Source organism: Apium graveolens, chromosome 2 (genome assembly GCF_009905375.1).
Source record: "Apium graveolens cultivar Ventura chromosome 2, ASM990537v1, whole genome shotgun sequence".
Taxonomy (NCBI): Eukaryota; Viridiplantae; Streptophyta; class Magnoliopsida; order Apiales; family Apiaceae; genus Apium; species Apium graveolens.
The window spans coordinates 20,919,053-20,936,879 of record NC_133648.1 but is presented as its reverse complement, the minus strand read 5'-3'; the positions used below and the strand labels follow the sequence as shown (position 1 = coordinate 20,936,879).

General features: G+C 32.0%; 2 protein-coding genes across 6 annotated transcripts; both read right to left on the bottom strand.

Moving 5' to 3' along the window:
* Nucleotides 1-5,810: 5,810 nt before the first annotated feature.
* Nucleotides 5,811-10,177, bottom strand: LOC141707096 (putative protein phosphatase 2C 38). 5 transcript variants are annotated; one of them, XM_074510083.1, is made up of 5 exons: nt 10,025-10,177; nt 9,263-9,690; nt 8,039-8,406; nt 6,785-7,021; nt 5,811-6,469 (listed from the first exon to the last, which is right to left on the bottom strand). In XM_074510083.1, the coding sequence occupies exons 2-5, from the start codon at nt 9,579-9,581 to the stop codon at nt 6,233-6,235; spliced, it is 1,161 nt and encodes a 386-aa protein (XP_074366184.1). In that variant the 5' UTR covers nt 9,582-9,690; nt 10,025-10,177; the 3' UTR covers nt 5,811-6,232. The 5 variants fall into 5 exon arrangements, with proteins under 5 accessions (XP_074366184.1, XP_074366185.1, XP_074366187.1 ...); XM_074510084.1 differs by lacking the exon at nt 10,025-10,177 and adding an exon at nt 9,089-9,158 and having other exon boundaries at nt 9,263-9,400; XM_074510086.1 differs by lacking the exon at nt 10,025-10,177 and adding an exon at nt 9,093-9,158 and having other exon boundaries at nt 9,263-9,400.
* Nucleotides 10,178-11,419: 1,242 nt separating this feature from the next.
* Nucleotides 11,420-17,539, bottom strand: LOC141707095 (protein MAEA homolog). The gene is made up of 7 exons (XM_074510082.1): nt 17,149-17,539; nt 15,991-16,185; nt 14,693-14,815; nt 13,739-13,924; nt 12,692-12,825; nt 11,884-12,070; nt 11,420-11,761 (listed from the first exon to the last, which is right to left on the bottom strand). Exons 1-7 carry the CDS (start codon nt 17,464-17,466, stop codon nt 11,660-11,662), a joined length of 1,245 nt encoding a protein of 414 aa, XP_074366183.1. The 5' UTR covers nt 17,467-17,539; the 3' UTR covers nt 11,420-11,659.
* Between the last annotated feature and the right edge of the window lie 288 nt (nt 17,540-17,827).

Below are 17,827 nucleotides of genomic sequence, written 5' to 3'. Positions count from 1 at the left end.
AGTACCTTTTATTGTTATTGGAGACCGGTTTGATTGGTCCACATAAGTCAGAATGGATCGGTTGGAGTTGTTTCAATGCTCTCCACGAACTCTGTTTTCGCATTGATTCTCTATATTGTTTCCCGACCAAGCAAGTTTCACATAATTTTTCAGGAACTTTAAGTAACGGCATACCATCCATTAGTTTTCTGTAAGCAAGTGTCTTCAGACCTTGATAATTTATATGGCCAAAATGACGATGCCATAATTGTGATTCATTCTCAGATGCAACTTCAGCTTGAAGACACAAAGAAATATTTGGAGCCATAGATGCTAACACATAAAACTAACTATTTCCGCTCATACAAGTTTGCATAATTATCCCCTTGGGAGAATGATAGACTTTACACGTTCCCTGCTGAATTAATATAGCTAAACCTTTATCCTGAAGTTGTCCAATACTCAGTAAATGACTTTTCAACTCAGGTATGTAATATACATCTGATATAACCTGAATCATACCATTCATTTGAAGTCGCACGCTTCCTTTAACCATAACTATCATCATGGTGTCATTACCAAGCTTTACTGTTTGTCGAAACCCTTCCACGAATTCTGAAAACCATTATTTGTTTACAGTCATGTGGTTGGAACATCCAGAATCAAGATACCACAATTCTTCTCTTTTAGTTGGCCGAACTCCTACATTAGCCATTAATGAAATCTCTCCTTCTTCAAATTCAGCATAATTGGCCTTTTTCTCCCATTCAGGACACTCGTACTGATAATGTCCTAATTGATGGAACTTAAAACATTCTACGGTAGCTTTGTTCAGAGGAATCCTCTACCCCGGCCTCTACCCCGACCTCCTCGAAATGAGCTTCTCCCTCTCCCTCTCACTGACTTCTCATCATACGAAATCCGTAAGACTTGTTCTTCCTCTTGACTCCCCTGCATTCTTTGTTCTTGAACAAGCAAACTTTCATGGAGCTCATCAATAGTCATATTATCTATATTATTTGATTCCTCAATTGAGCAAACTACATAATTGTACTTGGGACTGAGAGATCTTAAAACTTTGCATATCACTGTGCTTGATTTCATATTTTCACCATTCACCCTCATCTTGTTCACAACCGTCAGAGTTCGCGCAAGGAAGCTATCAATCTTTTCTCCTTCTTTCATTGTTAACATCTCAAATTCCTTTCGTAATGTTTGGAGTTGTGCTCTTTTTACCTTGCTGGATCCCTGATATTTTCTTTTAATAAAATTCAGATTGCCTTTGATGTGCTTTTGTCAAGGATAGTTTCAATAATTTATCTATCAATTGCTTGGAAGAGAAAGTTCTTTACCTTCAGATCTTTGAGTTTATATTCTTTCGTGCTCTTCTTTTTTTGTCTCACCACCGGTCGAGCTTCCGATCTCTTTTGTTGATGGCACTTCACTTGCTGGAGAAATCTCATCATCCACCAGACTTCACATCTCTTTGCTCCTTAAGAAATTTTCCATCAACATCGACCAATGATCATGATGACCATCAAATTTCGGAACCACAAAACTCTCTAAAGTTGACATATTTTACTCACACTCTTATGTCAATCACTCACTCTCACACTCTTTTTTAATCAGGTTACTTTCAAAACTCTAATACCATGTTGGAAATTAGAGGAATAAAAGTTAGAGTACTCAAGAGAATGTATATTAATCAACAAAAATAAATTGCTATATAAGTCTTACAAGACTCGAGATAAATTACCCTACTTGATAGAATTTCAGAAACTCTATCCAACGAAACAAAGTCTATCTACTCAAAAACAAATCCTAACTAATAAGAAACTCTATATTCCCGAAAGAATATATCTTATTGAAATACCTAAATAACTAGATAAACATTTATTTGGAAACCAAACCTAACAATTTTAACAGAAAGATATTTGATGCAAGTGTACGAAACTTTGGTAGTATATAAACTTTTACATATTTTTGTGTACTTTAATTTTATTTAATTTGAACGTTGGACATATATTCACACATATTTTTACAAAATGACGCATAGAATATACATATATGCCGCACATTAATTTGTATTAGATTTGATCAAATTCAAGAAATACAATGAACGTATACAATATTGATTTGTGTTGTTCGATTTCTCGTTATACAAAATTATCGAACCACTGTTCTCCGGCTCCATTAGAACATCCTTTTTAAGACCCAAAACATTATCAATATCCATCCCATCATCTATCCTTCTTTTTTTGGTTTCAATAACTTACATATCTTTTTTGTTTAATTGTTCGGTGATTACCGAAAAGTTTGTTATGATAATGTATTCATATTGATCTCCCACCCCTGACTTCAAATTTTGGAGATTGATTGCCCCTGAATTTTCACTCTGTCTAACTACTTGCATATTGATTGGAGAGATTTTTGGATCTTGATTGAAGTCGTTTTTCTCACCATGACTGCTTTGCTTCACCATTTTCGAATTAGAACCACTAGCAACACCTCCATTCCGAAGCCAAGTGACGCCTATTGGCTTAACTTGATTTCTAAATGGAGCTCACATCTATGAGTCATGTGATTTTAGGTGAACTTCAAGTACGAAAACGTTCCCCCCTTTTGTTTTATATAGCATTGTTGGTCACTCAGACAAATTTTGCAGTAAATAGTTTGATGTGATAGATAATGTCCTTTTTTATAATTCTTAAATTTATTTCTTTTACTCTTAACATTTTATACTAATTGTTTCCGTGTCCGGTGGATTTTCAAGAAAAATTAAAGTGCTCGTCTTTGAAATCTAATGACTTCTATATACACTCGAATTTAGTACGGAATACTAATATGTACTAGTTTTGTACCCGTGCGACGCACGGGATAATTATAGTTTTTTTAGTATATATATTTTTTTAATATTTATTATTTATTTAACTAATTTTTAATAAAATAATTTTATTCCCTAGATAAATTTTATGTTCTTCATTAATAATATATTTTCTAAAATTGTATTTTTTATACTTATATATTTAATTATTATTGTAGCATTATATGTGGCATTGATAACCTAACTATAACATATATGTTATAATTTATTTTATTTATTTTATTATTTGAATTTTTTCATATTATAAATTTGTAAATATAATATTTTAATTATATCATATAATATGTTTACGTAATTATTTTTTTATTTTTATATAAGTTTTTCTTAATCTTGTGGAGTTTGACCAAAAATTAGAAAGTTGTTTGGATTTGCCTCTTGCGATGTTTATAATAATATTTATAATTTTTTGGTTCTAATAATGATTTTCAAAAAAAAATACTTTACACTTAATTGTCACAGTACTTTTAAATATATTTTATTAGATTCGTATTTCAATTTTGAATTTTAATAAAAAAATTATTATTATTATATTTCTTCCTAATTTTTATGTTTTATATGATTCATGTGTTCTAAATTTTTTAAAAGACAAACTGTAATTTCCCTTGAATTTTGTAAGATACATCGGCTCTAAATGTTTTAAAAGACAAACGGTATTTTTCGTTGTTACACAACAAAACAAATCACATGTAATAGTCATACCCAAATATAATTTAAATTTGTTTCTTGTTTTATAAAATAAAAATAAAAATTATCAGTTCATAAATTTTTTAAATCAAATTATTTCTTTTATTATATAAATAATATAATACTTTTAATATTATTTTATATCACTTAAGAAAATATAATTGTAGCTCACATAATATGTTTATGTAGTTATTTTTATTTTATTTATATATTTTCTTTTCTTAATATTGTGGAGTTTGTTCAAAAATTTTGTATATTGCCAATATTTCATCATTTTTCGGTTCTAGTACTCATTTTGAATTTTTTTTTTTTTACCTTTTTTTGTGATAGTACTTTTGAATTTATTTTATTAGTCTGGTTTTCAATTTTAAATTATAATAATATTTTATGATTATTATTAAATTTCTTCCTGATTTTTATGTGTTATAAATGTGTAATTATAGTTTAATTTCTTAATTAATTATCTATTTATAAAGATTATTAAGTATTTTAATGGAATATTACAATAGTTGAAATACATCTAGTAATAATATATTTTATTGGATTTTTATTTCAATTTTACTTTATAATAGTTTTATTATTATTTTCATTATTATCATTATTTTCATTAATAATATTATTATTATTATTATTATTATTATACTTACACTTTCACCCATGCAACCCCACTTTATCTTTTTCTATTCTATTAATGATTTTGAAAAAAATACTTTACATTTACTTTTCATGGTCCTTTAAATGTATTTCATTATATTTGTAATAATGTATCATTATTATTATTATTATATTTCAAACTTACTCATTCCAATTTTTTTTAAGAAAATGATACTAATTTAACCCGATTATAAATGATTTATTAATTGTTACTTATATTTATTTTTATTAAAATAATTATTGTTTGTATTATATATAATATAATACTTTTAATATTTTTTATATCAATTAAGAATATATTATTATAGTTCAATTTCTTAATTATAAATATTTATTATATAGATTATTAGATATTATAGTAAAATAATAGAATATATTTAGTATCTATACCTTAGCACGTGCAATCCACCTGTGACAACCAAACCATGTAACCCTACCGCCAAAACTCCCTTACTCTAATTATATATAGGATATAACTAGAATTTCCATAAAAAAAACTCCTACATATGTTCGCCTGATAATATTTCACAATCAACAAAATCAGTAAAACTTACTATTCATCAGGTTTCAAATACTGTATTTACAAAAATTGAAGTAATTACAGCCACTAGTAATGCAACCGTTAAAGTAGTACTGAGTTGTGACTATAGTTCACTTGCACAACTTAGACTTAAACAAAATACTGAGTTGCGACTATAGTAATAGCAGTGATATTCCTTGATTCCTTGTGACTTTAGTTACCACTGGCGCATACAGGGGATAAGCCAATTTTTTTTAAAGTTCCCACTTGCGACTAGAGTATGAGTTGTGACTTAGAAAAATTTCCGAGTTACGACTCCTGTTCACCCTCGGCACAAGTGGTGTCTCCAAAAAAAATATACTAAATATTTGACTTGCACTTACAGGGGCAACTAACTTACTACGAAATTTTTTCTAAGTGATTCATATATCAAAACAACTTGTTTTCTGAAAAATAAAATCACTACTGATTTGAATTCAGAATAAAACAATTATTATATATAATTAACATTGTCCGCCTAAACCAGTAACCAACGACCGCTTAATCCTTTTATTGAATCAAACAAGTCTGCCACTTGATTTTCTACATTTGATGTCTGTAATAGGAAGCAATCAAGTTAGCGCAGACTGCGCAGGCGAAAACAAATCCCAGCACTTATCCTCTTATTAACACACACATCTCTTCCTAAATTTCAAGAACAAAATCACAACTGCCTAAAGATTTAGCAACATAAAGAAAAGTCAGGGAAAATAGAAGACTAAACATTGAGTTACAAGCCATGTAAAGCTTATATGCTCTATTGTCCGTAGGGATTTGCAGATCTGCAATGATAAACGAATATTGTTACACTGCATCTGTCTAACAATGTCTTGTGTATCTAATATCAGTATATGAATTACCACTATAATGCACAACAATTTACAAACTCTAGCTCTAACAACAATTTTCTACTCAGGACAGATATTGCCTGCGTAGTCTTCCGCAAACGTCCCTAGAGCTTAAAAAGATCATCTTGGACTCATACCTTTGAGTCTTCGGGAATAGTCTAATTTAGCAACGTAATTTACTTCACAACATTGGAAAACAATATGCAAGAGAATTTTGAAATTATATTCTATCAAAATTGAAACATTACACTAGAAAGTCGATACTACAAAATTCAAAATTACGAACATACTAAAAAGGTTCTTTAATAATAAACAATCTCCAAATATAGGTCTCAAATCCAGAAGAGAATGGCAACCTAAGATGTGTGACCATTTAGAATCTCAACTTTTTATCAAATGGTCACTTTACTGTTTCATATGCCAATAAGCGCATATTTCCAAGAGAATTTACGATAAGCTTCATCTTGACATAATCATCAACTCTACCAACTCGCTTGAAATCCCATACATTAGAGCAAACTACAGGTGTTTAATCATCCATCTATTTTATAGCATTTTAGAACTCGGTTAATGAAAGAAATTTAGCAACAGGCATAAAGGTCTTTATGCAATCAACTGAACCTTTTAAACTAGGTTATTCACACCCATAGATATACCTCCACCGCCTTTAACCGAAAGCACTGGTCCATTGCAGGGGCTGCGACTAATCAAATTACTGTCTAGAAATAAAACTATCACAGTGATATCATCATGAAAATGTCTTCTCACCCCTCTTTCAACCTGCTTCAGGTCACTGTATCTCATTTCTCTTTTCTTTGCTGCTTCCCTTAGTGCAGCTTTGACAAGTTTCCTAGCACTACCCTGTGGAAAAAAAAACGTTAGTCCAACAAGATCAAATATTATTCCAACAGACGATCACGATATAGTCATCATATTATAACAAGCCAATGCAACATGTCTAAGTTATATTTAATTTCCCTAGCTACATATACAATTAAAGTGGATGCAATTTTTATTTTTTAAGAACACCTTAACTCACTGTAGTAAAGGTAAACTACACAAGAATCAAGGGGTACTGACAGTTATTCTTTGCTACGATCATTTTGAGGTAGTTCAACCATATTAATTAAAACCAACAAAATCAAAGCAACTAAAAAATTTAGATGTAAATCATACACTGCGTGGGCAGTTATTGACAATATCAACTGCCTCTTCATTGCTAAGATGCTCCCACAGGCCATCTGAGGCAAATATAAGAAACTGGTCTTCAGGGTAGAGTTTCTGAACAGCTATTGATGGCTCAGCTTTAAGGATAGGTTTGTCAAAGGGTTCCTGTACTCTAAACTTTTGCAGTAGTGGCGCCCTGTTGAACTCTGCTCTCTTCAAATAGGCGTCACCTATGGACCTGGATACCTGCAATTGCATAAATCTTCAATTAGTACAATAGTTAAGAGGTAAACCCAGTATCAGATTCTCTAAACTTTTATATCACTATATAGTACAAACTTTCTAAAAAAGAACCACAGTTTACACCCATATAGTGTTTTTGACTGGTTCAATAACAATGAATTAACCCCCAAATTTGATACTATCAGTTTGTCATTAATTGGTTACCAAGGTGCAAGCCTGCAAGCTAACACGATTTCCATGACAGCGTACAAAGCTTTAGTCCTAATGGAAAGCCTGACAAGAATTTTTCTCCATTATTTAACTTCTAACTGCTCCCGTCCCAAATTTCATCTAACTAGTAATGCTAGTCTAAATAGATTAAAATCCCAACACTGGTACATTAGTATCATTTTCCTGGAATGTCAGTATCACTGCAGTTTAGACGTTAGACACGCTCCCATCCAACTGACATCCCCCACACTGTTTCAAACTCTGGCGCACCAAAGTTCACTTTATGCACCAAAGTTCTCACCATATACCAGCACAATTATATATATATGCGTGTTTGTGTGTGTGTGATAGTTTACTTTACAAGAACAATAATAATGAACGATATAACATCAGGGGTTAATAGAAGTGGAATCATCAAGTTCACCTCCACTATATCTTTAAATCAGGGCATATTTATATAACACTTACCTGTTCAATCCTTCTCTCTATCCTATAAAGCACTGGGTCTCATCTATTTTTAAACGAGGTAATACAATTTTTTTTTCTCAAACTAATACATAAGTTCAGTTATCCTTATGAAAACTCTAGTTCGGGTAAGAACAACATTAATCTCACAGAAGCAATGCAGCACTTGCTCAGATTATAATCTCCACAGTATAAATATCCTAGTTATATTCACTCAATAAACCATCCATCATTTACCAATCAATCTATAATACCGAGGAAAAGAGTGCTTGGAGACACTGATTTTAGAAGATTATAGGCAGCCAAAGAAAGGAAATGAACAATGATGGAATCTTGGAAACTCACCTGAATAATACCCTTTACACGCCAAACCATATTCCTCAAAACTACTATCTGTGAATCATCTGAATGCAGCGAGTACAATTCATCTCTAACTTCTTGGTAACTCGCATTGTGCTCAGCTGATAATTGAACAGCTTTGACCTCATTGAAGGTGTTATCTAGTCTGCCTAACACGACCCGAGAATCGCCAGCATTTGCAGTATACAGCAATCCATCACATATTATACCCACCAAACAGCATGACCCCACAGAAGCAATTTGCGGCTGAATTGACCACTGCTGTCTAACAAGAGACAGGAATTCCTCTTCAGTTGCCAGATAAGCTCTGTTGATAACATCAGCTGACATTCCTTCATTATCTGATGTGAATTCTGCACCATGAATTGATAAAAGGTCAGTCAACACATACATTAAAAAACTTCAAAGACTGTATTACCAGTACAATATAGGAAATTTTGAAATGCCGGGGACTAAAATCAAACCCAATCCATGTTCTCTATTGTAAGGTGTGATAATCACTCTTAGTGTCCGTAGTTCCAGAAGTCGATATGCTTATACTAGACTTAATTAAAATGCTCAAGGGAATTAAACATATAGGCCAACTCTTTTGATGTCTCCTCTAGTGGAGTTGGCCTTTTGTTCAATAAATGATATATTTGGGTGAAGTAAGATTTAACATTCACCTTTAAATCTGTTAGCCAATGTTTCTACTTTGGCATCAATACGAATGATGCATTAACACACGAGAACCATGTATCATTGTACAAGCATATACATTAGCATACCTCTTTGCAGTAAAAAGTCATTTGTGTATTTACAATCTAAGGTATTTACAACCAGTATCATTTTTCAACAATTAATCACAACACACAGCCTACATTTATCTAATAAATTGATAAATTACAATAGTACACCTTCATCTTCTAAAGTTTTGTATGGAGAATGATATAATCAGAGTCTATCATTATTACACTCTGTTCAACAAAATAACTTTCATCGCATTTATCAATTCTCCTAAATAAAGATAGTACAGTAACATGAATATCCACATACTTGCCAGACTAAAATCACAAGTGAACCTGATCTGGCAATTTTTCCCCCCACAAAGGATCTGAAATATTAACTAGCAAAAATAGTTAAAATGCAGCACAATGTCAGTAAGCACGGAATAAAATAAGAAATCACAAGGAAAAGGGAATAATAGGAGTACAGAAACGAAAATCGTACTCTTGATATTATCGAACAGGTGATTATTAATGAACCGCGCTGCTTCCGGACCTCCATGACCATCATACACTCCAACAAAAGTCCCTTGAGGACCAAAATCATCTAAACTCATGGACCCAGATACAAGCTGGCTTTGATCTTCCACTATAAAATTAGCTTGAACTACCGCCATAGAAAAATCCCCATAAGCATGCCGCCCGAAATCCTTATACCACAACAACCCCTCACTCCTTCCATTATTTTCCCCAAATTGGCCATCACCATCCGTAGAAGGCCTCCAACAAGGGTACACAATTTTCCTCCAAGTCGTCGTCACCATACTTCACATACTACGATTAACCAACCCCCTTAAATTAAATTACACGCCCAAATTCGCCTTTTCCCCGAATTCACCCCACAAGTTCAAATTTCGAGCACACACAAACAATCTGTCATATTCAACAATTAAATAAAGAACAATTAAAAAAATAAAATCCACAACAAATCAAACATATACCAATGATTAGTAACACATAACAACAAAACTAAGGAATTAAATTAAAATTCAAGATCAAAACGTTATCAGCAACAAATTAAATAGCTCCGCGTGTGTGTATACATGTATGAATAACATCAAAATCAATAGATGGGCATGTTTAAATTTGTCTATAACATAAAACCCATGAAGATTTTGTATAGAAATACTAACATATGGGGTTGAATTAGATAGTTCATACTTGAAATTAAAACGTTAAATATGAAAATAGAAGCTGAAAATCATACCTATAGATACAGGGCTTGTAAGTATATGTAAGACCTGAAGGTTGTGAGAGAGAAGGGGGGCGTGAGAGGAGAAGGGAGGAGAAAGAGGGAGAGAGAGAGAGAGAGAGAGAGAGCGAGAGAGAGAGAGAGAGAGGAGAGGATATTAATGTGGGTGGGAAATGGAAATATGTACTTATAAACTAGTAGAACAAATAAAATATATACACTATACATTTATTTTGTTATTTTATTTTATTTTTTATGTTTCTCGAAAAAGACTCAACATGCTACAACTTTTTTTTTGTTTATTAGCTAATTTAGTTTGTTTCTTTAAATAAGAGTGCTCCTATTTAAAAAACAATGTGCATAGTGACAGTAGAAACAAGATTCTTCTAATCCCTCTCACCAAAAAAAATATTCTACTAATCCCCCGTTTAAAATTGGGAACTCTTAATTTTAATATACTTTATAAGAGTTTTTGGTAATACCCAAAAAAAATTACTCGCCTTGTTTCATTTAATTCACTACATGTTTTTTTTAACACTCGATACGTATTTTAAGGTGAATATATAATATACTTTCATGATTTATTTTTAAATTTTTTTTCTATATTAAATATTAAATATTAAATTCTTATTTAAAAAAATAAAATAATTTATATAACTATATTAAAATACGTGCCAAACTCTCAGTAGGGTAAACCCAATGGGACGGAAGATATATAAGTTAAGTTACAACTTTTATCCCACAAGTCCTGGGTTTTAAGTTCCATATCATCCCGAAATTTTTTTATAATGTATATTTATTTATAAGATTATAAGTAAAAAAAATTATGATAAAAACATGTCATTTATTATATATATACATGAAAGAATCCGATAGTTATACTATTTTTAAACTCTGAATAATTATTTATGCACTATCTTTAGCTTTGATAAATTATGCATTTATGATTTTGTATTGATAGATTTAAATGGTTGGGGTTGGGTGCATTCTGGTTAATAGTCACTTAGAGGGTGTTTTGACTATGACAATAAACAAACCATTTTTGTACTATCGTCTATTTCTAGTGGTAATTTTATAATCATCTGTTTGTTTCGAATGACGACGACCGTATCATATAGATAATCAAACAAAATTTGAACTTCTATAGTTTTAAGACGAATCCAAAATTGAATGTGAAACAAAATTTTGTATAAACAATTTACTTGACTGAAACCAAGTTACAACAAATGATTGAACCCAGGAAAGCTAAGCATGCATTGACTTTTCGAGCTTGGAGACAAACATAGAGAACAAGCTCACAACATAGATTCAATCAAATACTGCCAATTTCTCAAACATACAGAAAAATAATCCACATCACATACAAAACTTAAAATAAAAACAGACGGCACAAATCAAGCATCCCCCTGGTAATTAGGTATCATGTCGGGCACCACCTTTTTATGATGAACAAATTAACTGAGGATTTTGAATCCATTGTTTACAACTTTATACATATGCAATGTATCATTCATTTTATGAACTTGACAAAAGAATAATTACAGAGAATATAATGCAAGTCATTCTTGCGTACATGCACACTATTCTTCGACCAACAAAAACTGAAAGCATGTCATACAAAGCCACATTACAGTCTTGAACATGTTTAGCTTATGAAATAAATGCCTTCACAACTTCCGAATAATCGCATACCAGCCCCGACCTTGGACAAGTAATGTTGCCATTGTTCTTGCTGGCCATTTCTTCAAGAGCCTGGCATCAGAGCAGAAAATTATCAAAATATATAATCCTCCCTACAGATGATATATTAAAAGGACTTTGTTATTCAGTTTGGAAATACTTTGTAAAACTAAGAAAGTAAACATTTAAAGAACCTTAGTGCTGTATACATAGCCATTGGGTAACACTAGAGGCGGGTTCTCTGTGTCCATTATCTCTTTAGTTATATAGCAAACAAGCTTTGAATGGTGCTGCTTTGAGAATGGCAACGGGGATGCCAACTTACGGAAGCTCTCCTGTGACAAAGGGTCCTCCTTTGGACAATCATCTTCATAGCAGAACCTAAACAAAGGTTAAGGTAAAAACAAAAGGATGGATGTAGAATAAACCGAACTACATGCACATAAGAAGACGTGTAATTACTGATTCCTCGATACCAATCTCGTAGCGATCCATACGAGTTCACGAAAGAATAATTTTGTAATTAGAAATTGAAAAAGTTCACAACTTTTATCGTCTATACAAGAAGAAACCTACTGAGAAATGTCAGGGACTGCAAATTTTACCCACAAAGGGATGGTATATAATGATTCTCTTCCTATTGGTAACACGTTTGGATTCATTTGTAATATATATATAAAAAACAAAGCCAATATCAACCAATTTATCAATTATATGAGGTTAAATCTAATTATAGGTAAAACTACTAAAGTTAACTGGGTAATTGAATCAACCAATTTATCAATTTCATATCAACGAAGACCCTCTAAACAATAGATAAATTTTATTAGAAGTGAAGATTTTGAGCTAGATGTGTAGGACCAAATTTTGTGAAGAGGACATTACTACCATATTTCTGGTGGGGGATCAAAGTGTCAACTATTAAATGATAGTGTAAAGGACAATATGATGAAAATATACGAACATATATATAGTAAATAGTAATTCAACAATAAAGGATACGGTGTCTTTAAAGCCGACAAGCCTGCTTGCATATAGATATTCAACAAAGGCTCAAGTGTCATCCCATATATCCTACAGAACTCCTGCTTGAATTGATCCATTAGGAAATCCCATTGTTTTGGTTCAAATAAAGCCTACAAGAAAACCATAATCAGATATGTAATTATATTATAAGTACAATTAGCTGGTCATTAAATATTTTTCCAACTGTAATTATACCACTTTAGACTCTTGCAATGAAGCAGAACAATATTTGTAGGAGTAGGGCAAAGTGAACCCAATGTCCACATATTAAATATTAATATTAATATAATGTGGCAAGATACACAATATAGTGATATACTGATATATGACTAGTTTTAGAAAAATGAAGATTGAGCCACAAACTTGTTACAAAAACTCCTCAATGGCTTGCAATGGAACCGTAATCAAAATTACAAGTACAACAACATAGCATACCATAATTCTTATCAAGCAAAAACATATAGTGTTTTAAAATTAAATATACTGACACGTCACCTTTTCTGCAAATCAAACTAATCATTAATATATGGAGGATTTCCATAGAACAATACAGCAGTTCAAAATTAATAAATAGCTGGTTTTTTTCTAATCTACTATCAAAGCTTATCCTACCAAGTATTGGTCAATTTTTTTAATAACAATAAAAGTATGTTAAATGGAAAACCATCTATGTTTACAGATGGCTAAGCAAAATCAGTGTAATATATTGTATTCATGTATATTAAAAAACTTACACATGCTAAGATGGCAAGTTCTAAGGGTAATCAGAGACATATCTGAAAGTCAATATGCCTTCAGAAAAGAAAACTAAAAATAGGTGTGATCTCACAAGAGCATGTATGTGTTGCACGGAAGAGAAAATGTGGAATACAGAGTGCACTACATTTCCCAAATCCAGAGTTTTTCAGCAGAAGAAAAACAGATGGAGAGATTCAATTCTAATTGGTATTAACTTTATGATAAGGGTATAGCTCTTGCAGTAATTTAAAATGCATAATTGAAGAGAATAATGATCTTGCTTACCTTGTATTGTAAGCATTCAGTATTGCTCCTAAAAGCTAGTGTTGCAAAAACGCGCTGCAACTCTTTCAGATGTGTAGCTCCCCATGGTGCAAGATATTTTCGAGTATATGTAATAGCCCGCATGCTATTTCCATCCCGAACTAATTCTATGAACTCTTGAAGTCTTAATTGAAATTCAAATTTGCTCTGTCATCAATCATTGCCAATGATTAATCATGTCAAAACAGTTCTTATCAATCTTCTGAAACAGCAACTAGAATAAAATTATAATGAGGCAACATTGACCTTTTAGATATAGAAAACACAGCTAGAAATCCCATATAGAACAGATAAGTACATTTTATGGGAAAAAACAAAAAGATCTTAATAGTAAGATTCATCTCTATGACACAATGCATTTCATAACTTAAAGTCCCAAGCCCCCATTACACAACTGGATGGGGTTTCAGGAACCTTAAAATAAGCAGTCTGGTAACCTTTAGAAGAGTTAGCAGGTAACAAAGCAACCCTTATACTGCATTTATAGGCTAAAAGGTGGGGCTCGAACATCAGCTCTTTTACATATATGCAGGACAAAGACTGGTCCGGACAAGGGAAGATAACTAAACATAAAAGTCTTGAAAGCCATTAACCATCAGTCAAATCATTTTGTAAATAAGGAAAAGGGGGCTCTTTGTATTCAAACTTAACAGGATAACAATTAAACACCTCCTACACATAGGAAGAGGGTGCTGAATTTGTAGGTTGTAACCGCTCTTCTCAAAGGGTTAAAGACTTAGAGATAACCTTAGAATCAAGTACATGCTAAACACAACTCTGCTTGGGAGGCATAGACACAGAAAGTAAAACTATCTCTGATGCCCCCCCACCATATTTCAAGTTGAAGTAAAATATAAAAATGGCACATCAATAATATAGATACATGTAGATTCTTGTATGTCATTTAGTATATACCTTGGATCTTTTTAATTTAGACTTGTTATCAGCACACCAAGCCAAAGCAGGAGCAACCTCTTTATTACGAAGAGCGTCGATAACCTTTTTTGCTTCTTGAAATACATCGATATCAACAAGATCCTAGTACCAATGAAACATAATAACAATATAATTAAGCTCAAGAAACAATAGAACACTTAATATTAGTTATAGTAATCCGGAAAATAATGTGTAGTTCATCCATACAGCAAAGTACGGACCCAAATGGCATACTGATGCAGAACAATGAATTAAGAGATGATAGTTGTACATACCATAGATTATTCTTTATTATTCAGGAATAAAATCAATTATTATTGATTAGGTAATTTTGTTATATTAAGTACTTTTTATTACCTTATTAGGAACTCTCCACATTATATTATAGGAGCATGTTAGGAAAACATGTTATAAGTGACTTATCTCTCCAACTAGTATTTTATAAGTTATTAGTAACGAATAAATAGATGAATTTTTTTCCTTTAATTTATTATGGTACTGGATATAGATATATATTTAGTTTTCTAGCCTCACCCATAGGTCTAAGTTCGCTAGGATATCTCCACCCAGCTAAGACATAGCAAGATCAGAACTCAGCAGAAATTGTCTTTAAATAGCATCAAACAAAATGTCTTTTCATTTAGGTTGAAAAAATTCAAAATTTTCAACTTGGAAGACTACATGATCTCAAAGGTATGCTTCCCTTTAGCCAAAAAAAAGGTATGCTTCCCTTTGGCCAAACCGTTACGAAGAATGTAAAATTATGAAGAATGTAAATAAAACGTGAATGATTCGCACGATTAGTACGAAAAATCTAAAAGATGAATCAAGCAAGCAATTTGAAGACTTATGGGTCAACTTCACAAATTCCATAATGTTTTCGTATCATGTTTGAGCTCTGGGTATTAAAATCAAATCCAAAATTTCCTAACCAAACACGTGGCATAGATTTAATTCATTCTAGACTCCTATCTCATATACCTAATAAAATAATTGCCCAACACAATCAAACCCTTTTTTCAAAGCTATTTCTTGCGTACCAACAATATAAGACGAATTCAGTTTTAGAAGGGCATTCATTCCCTGGGGGTATCTACCCCCGGGAAATATATCATTTTAACCTTCCTCCAAATTCAAAACTACCAAACAAATGAAGAACAGTAAATAGACTCATACAGCCAAAGGGACCAAAATGACAATAATATAACAATGGGAATACCAATGTTGCTAACAAAGTTGACGCTAAATGCATACAACTAATTCAAAAGAAATGATACCTGTATATTGCTGCTCTGCGCCAGCTTAATAGCAGTCTCATAGTAAGACATCCTTAACATGTAATCCACCAGTATCCGTTTCACCCGAGTATTATTCCACTCGGCTACATTCTCCAAGTCTACAGATTCTAAATGATCAATTCTTGCCTTGCATCTCTGTGCTTGCAAGTGCTCCGCTAAATTACCCTCCTCCAACTATTCAAGAACCACCGCATTGACATTCCAATAAATATTGTTAAATTTTAACCTTAATCTAAACATTAAGATTATACAAAGACATATATTAATACACACACATTAAAAACCTATAAAATAAATACTGCGAAAAATTAAATCATTCGAGGTAAAAAACAGTATCTGTTACAATGGGGCCTACAACATGCATAATTTAATTAACCTAGTTTTAATATATCGATATTTTAACGTATGTAAATTAATAGATTGATAGTAAGAATCATAATAGATATTACAAAGGTCAAATTGTGTCACACAATCGAATACCAATCTATCAATTATGTAAATTAATAGATAAATAGTAAGCAGCATAATAAAGACAGGAAAAAACTTATAAATCAAGGATCATGTATTAATTCTATCAATGTTCAGCTGCATGCATATATATACCCTTCTTCTGAAGCACGAAAAACAAGTACATTGAATTGAAAAATAAAGTATCAATTACAATGTATAGATGCTTTTACTGTATGCACATTAATGCGCAATCACAACAGTCCAAGTGTATGACAAAATCGATATTTTTAAATAAATCGGGTATTAATTTATCGATGTTTAACTGTATGCATATTCCTTTCTTCCGTAACCTCGTAATCAAGAAACAAGTAAATTGAGTTAAGAAAACAAAGTGGTATGAATTAATGCATAGATGTTTTTGCTATATGCACATTAACTGATAGATAGTCAACATCAATAATCGTAATCGTAATCACAACAGTCCAAATATATAAAAATTGAGATTTCTAACTAATCGAGTATCAATTTATATATGTTTAACTGTATGCATATGTATATCTTACAATGTACACATGTTTTTACTGTGTGCACATTATCAAATTGACACTAAGCATCATAATCACAGCCACATCGATATTATTAACTAATCGAGTATTAATTTTTCGATATTTAACTGTATGTGTATACCTTTCGTTTGAGGCCTTGTAATCTAGAAACGAGCGAATTGAGGTGCGAAACGGCGTCGTCTTGAGACAAATCACCATCAGCAGCCTGAGAGACGCCTGAGATAACCGACGACATTTCCTTCTCGACGACGCGATGATTCGCGCGGATCGTCTTTTTGTAGTGCTCGAAGGGAACTCTGAGGAACTGGTGCTCTAATTTAAGAGATTCAGATAATTGACCGGCTTTTGATACCGGAGTTGAACCGGCGGGAGTGGTCGCCGGCGACGGCGTTGAGGTGGCGGCGGGAGAGTTGCCGTTGGGGAGGGCGTCGATTTCCATGGGAAAGAGATGAGGGAATGGAGAGGGGAGATGATGATTGGGGATTATTTTCTTTTTATTATTCAGGGAGATGAAAATGTGTTTTTACAGTAATATTGAAAAAATTCTGAAAACATTCATACGTTACCATACAAAATATTGAAAACATATACATTACCTTATATATGAAATGGTTTTATGAATAATAATTTTAATGATAAAGAAAAATAAGAATTTTATTTTTGAAATAACTAGACAATATGGCTTATAATTTAAGCACATATTCGAAGAAAATTTCAGGATAAGTAAAAATTGAGTAATTGAAACTGATATATTTCAGTTAAATTAACTCTAAAAAACATTGTTCTTCATAGAAGCTCTA

What these genes read in the sequence shown, in the direction of transcription:
- LOC141707096 (XM_074510083.1), bottom strand. Translation starts at nt 9,581, where the DNA reads ATGGTGACGACGACTTGGAGGAAAATTGTGTACCCTTGTTGGAGGCCT. An exon ending in CCTGTTCGATAATATCAAGA is followed by an intron (nt 8,407 to 9,262) that starts GTACGATTTTCG and finishes TTCATGGTGCAG; the next exon opens with AATTCACATCAGATAATGAA. An exon ending in GTGTAAAGGGTATTATTCAG is followed by an intron (nt 7,022 to 8,038) that starts GTGAGTTTCCAA and finishes ATGCAATTGCAG; the next exon opens with GTATCCAGGTCCATAGGTGA.
- LOC141707095 (XM_074510082.1), bottom strand. Translation starts at nt 17,466, where the DNA reads ATGGAAATCGACGCCCTCCCCAACGGCAACTCTCCCGCCGCCACCTCA. An exon ending in TACAAGGCCTCAAACGAAAG is followed by an intron (nt 16,186 to 17,148) that starts GTATACACATAC and finishes GTTCTTGAATAG; the next exon opens with TTGGAGGAGGGTAATTTAGC. An exon ending in CTGAATGCTTACAATACAAG is followed by an intron (nt 12,826 to 13,738) that starts GTAAGCAAGATC and finishes GTTTTCTTGTAG; the next exon opens with GCTTTATTTGAACCAAAACA.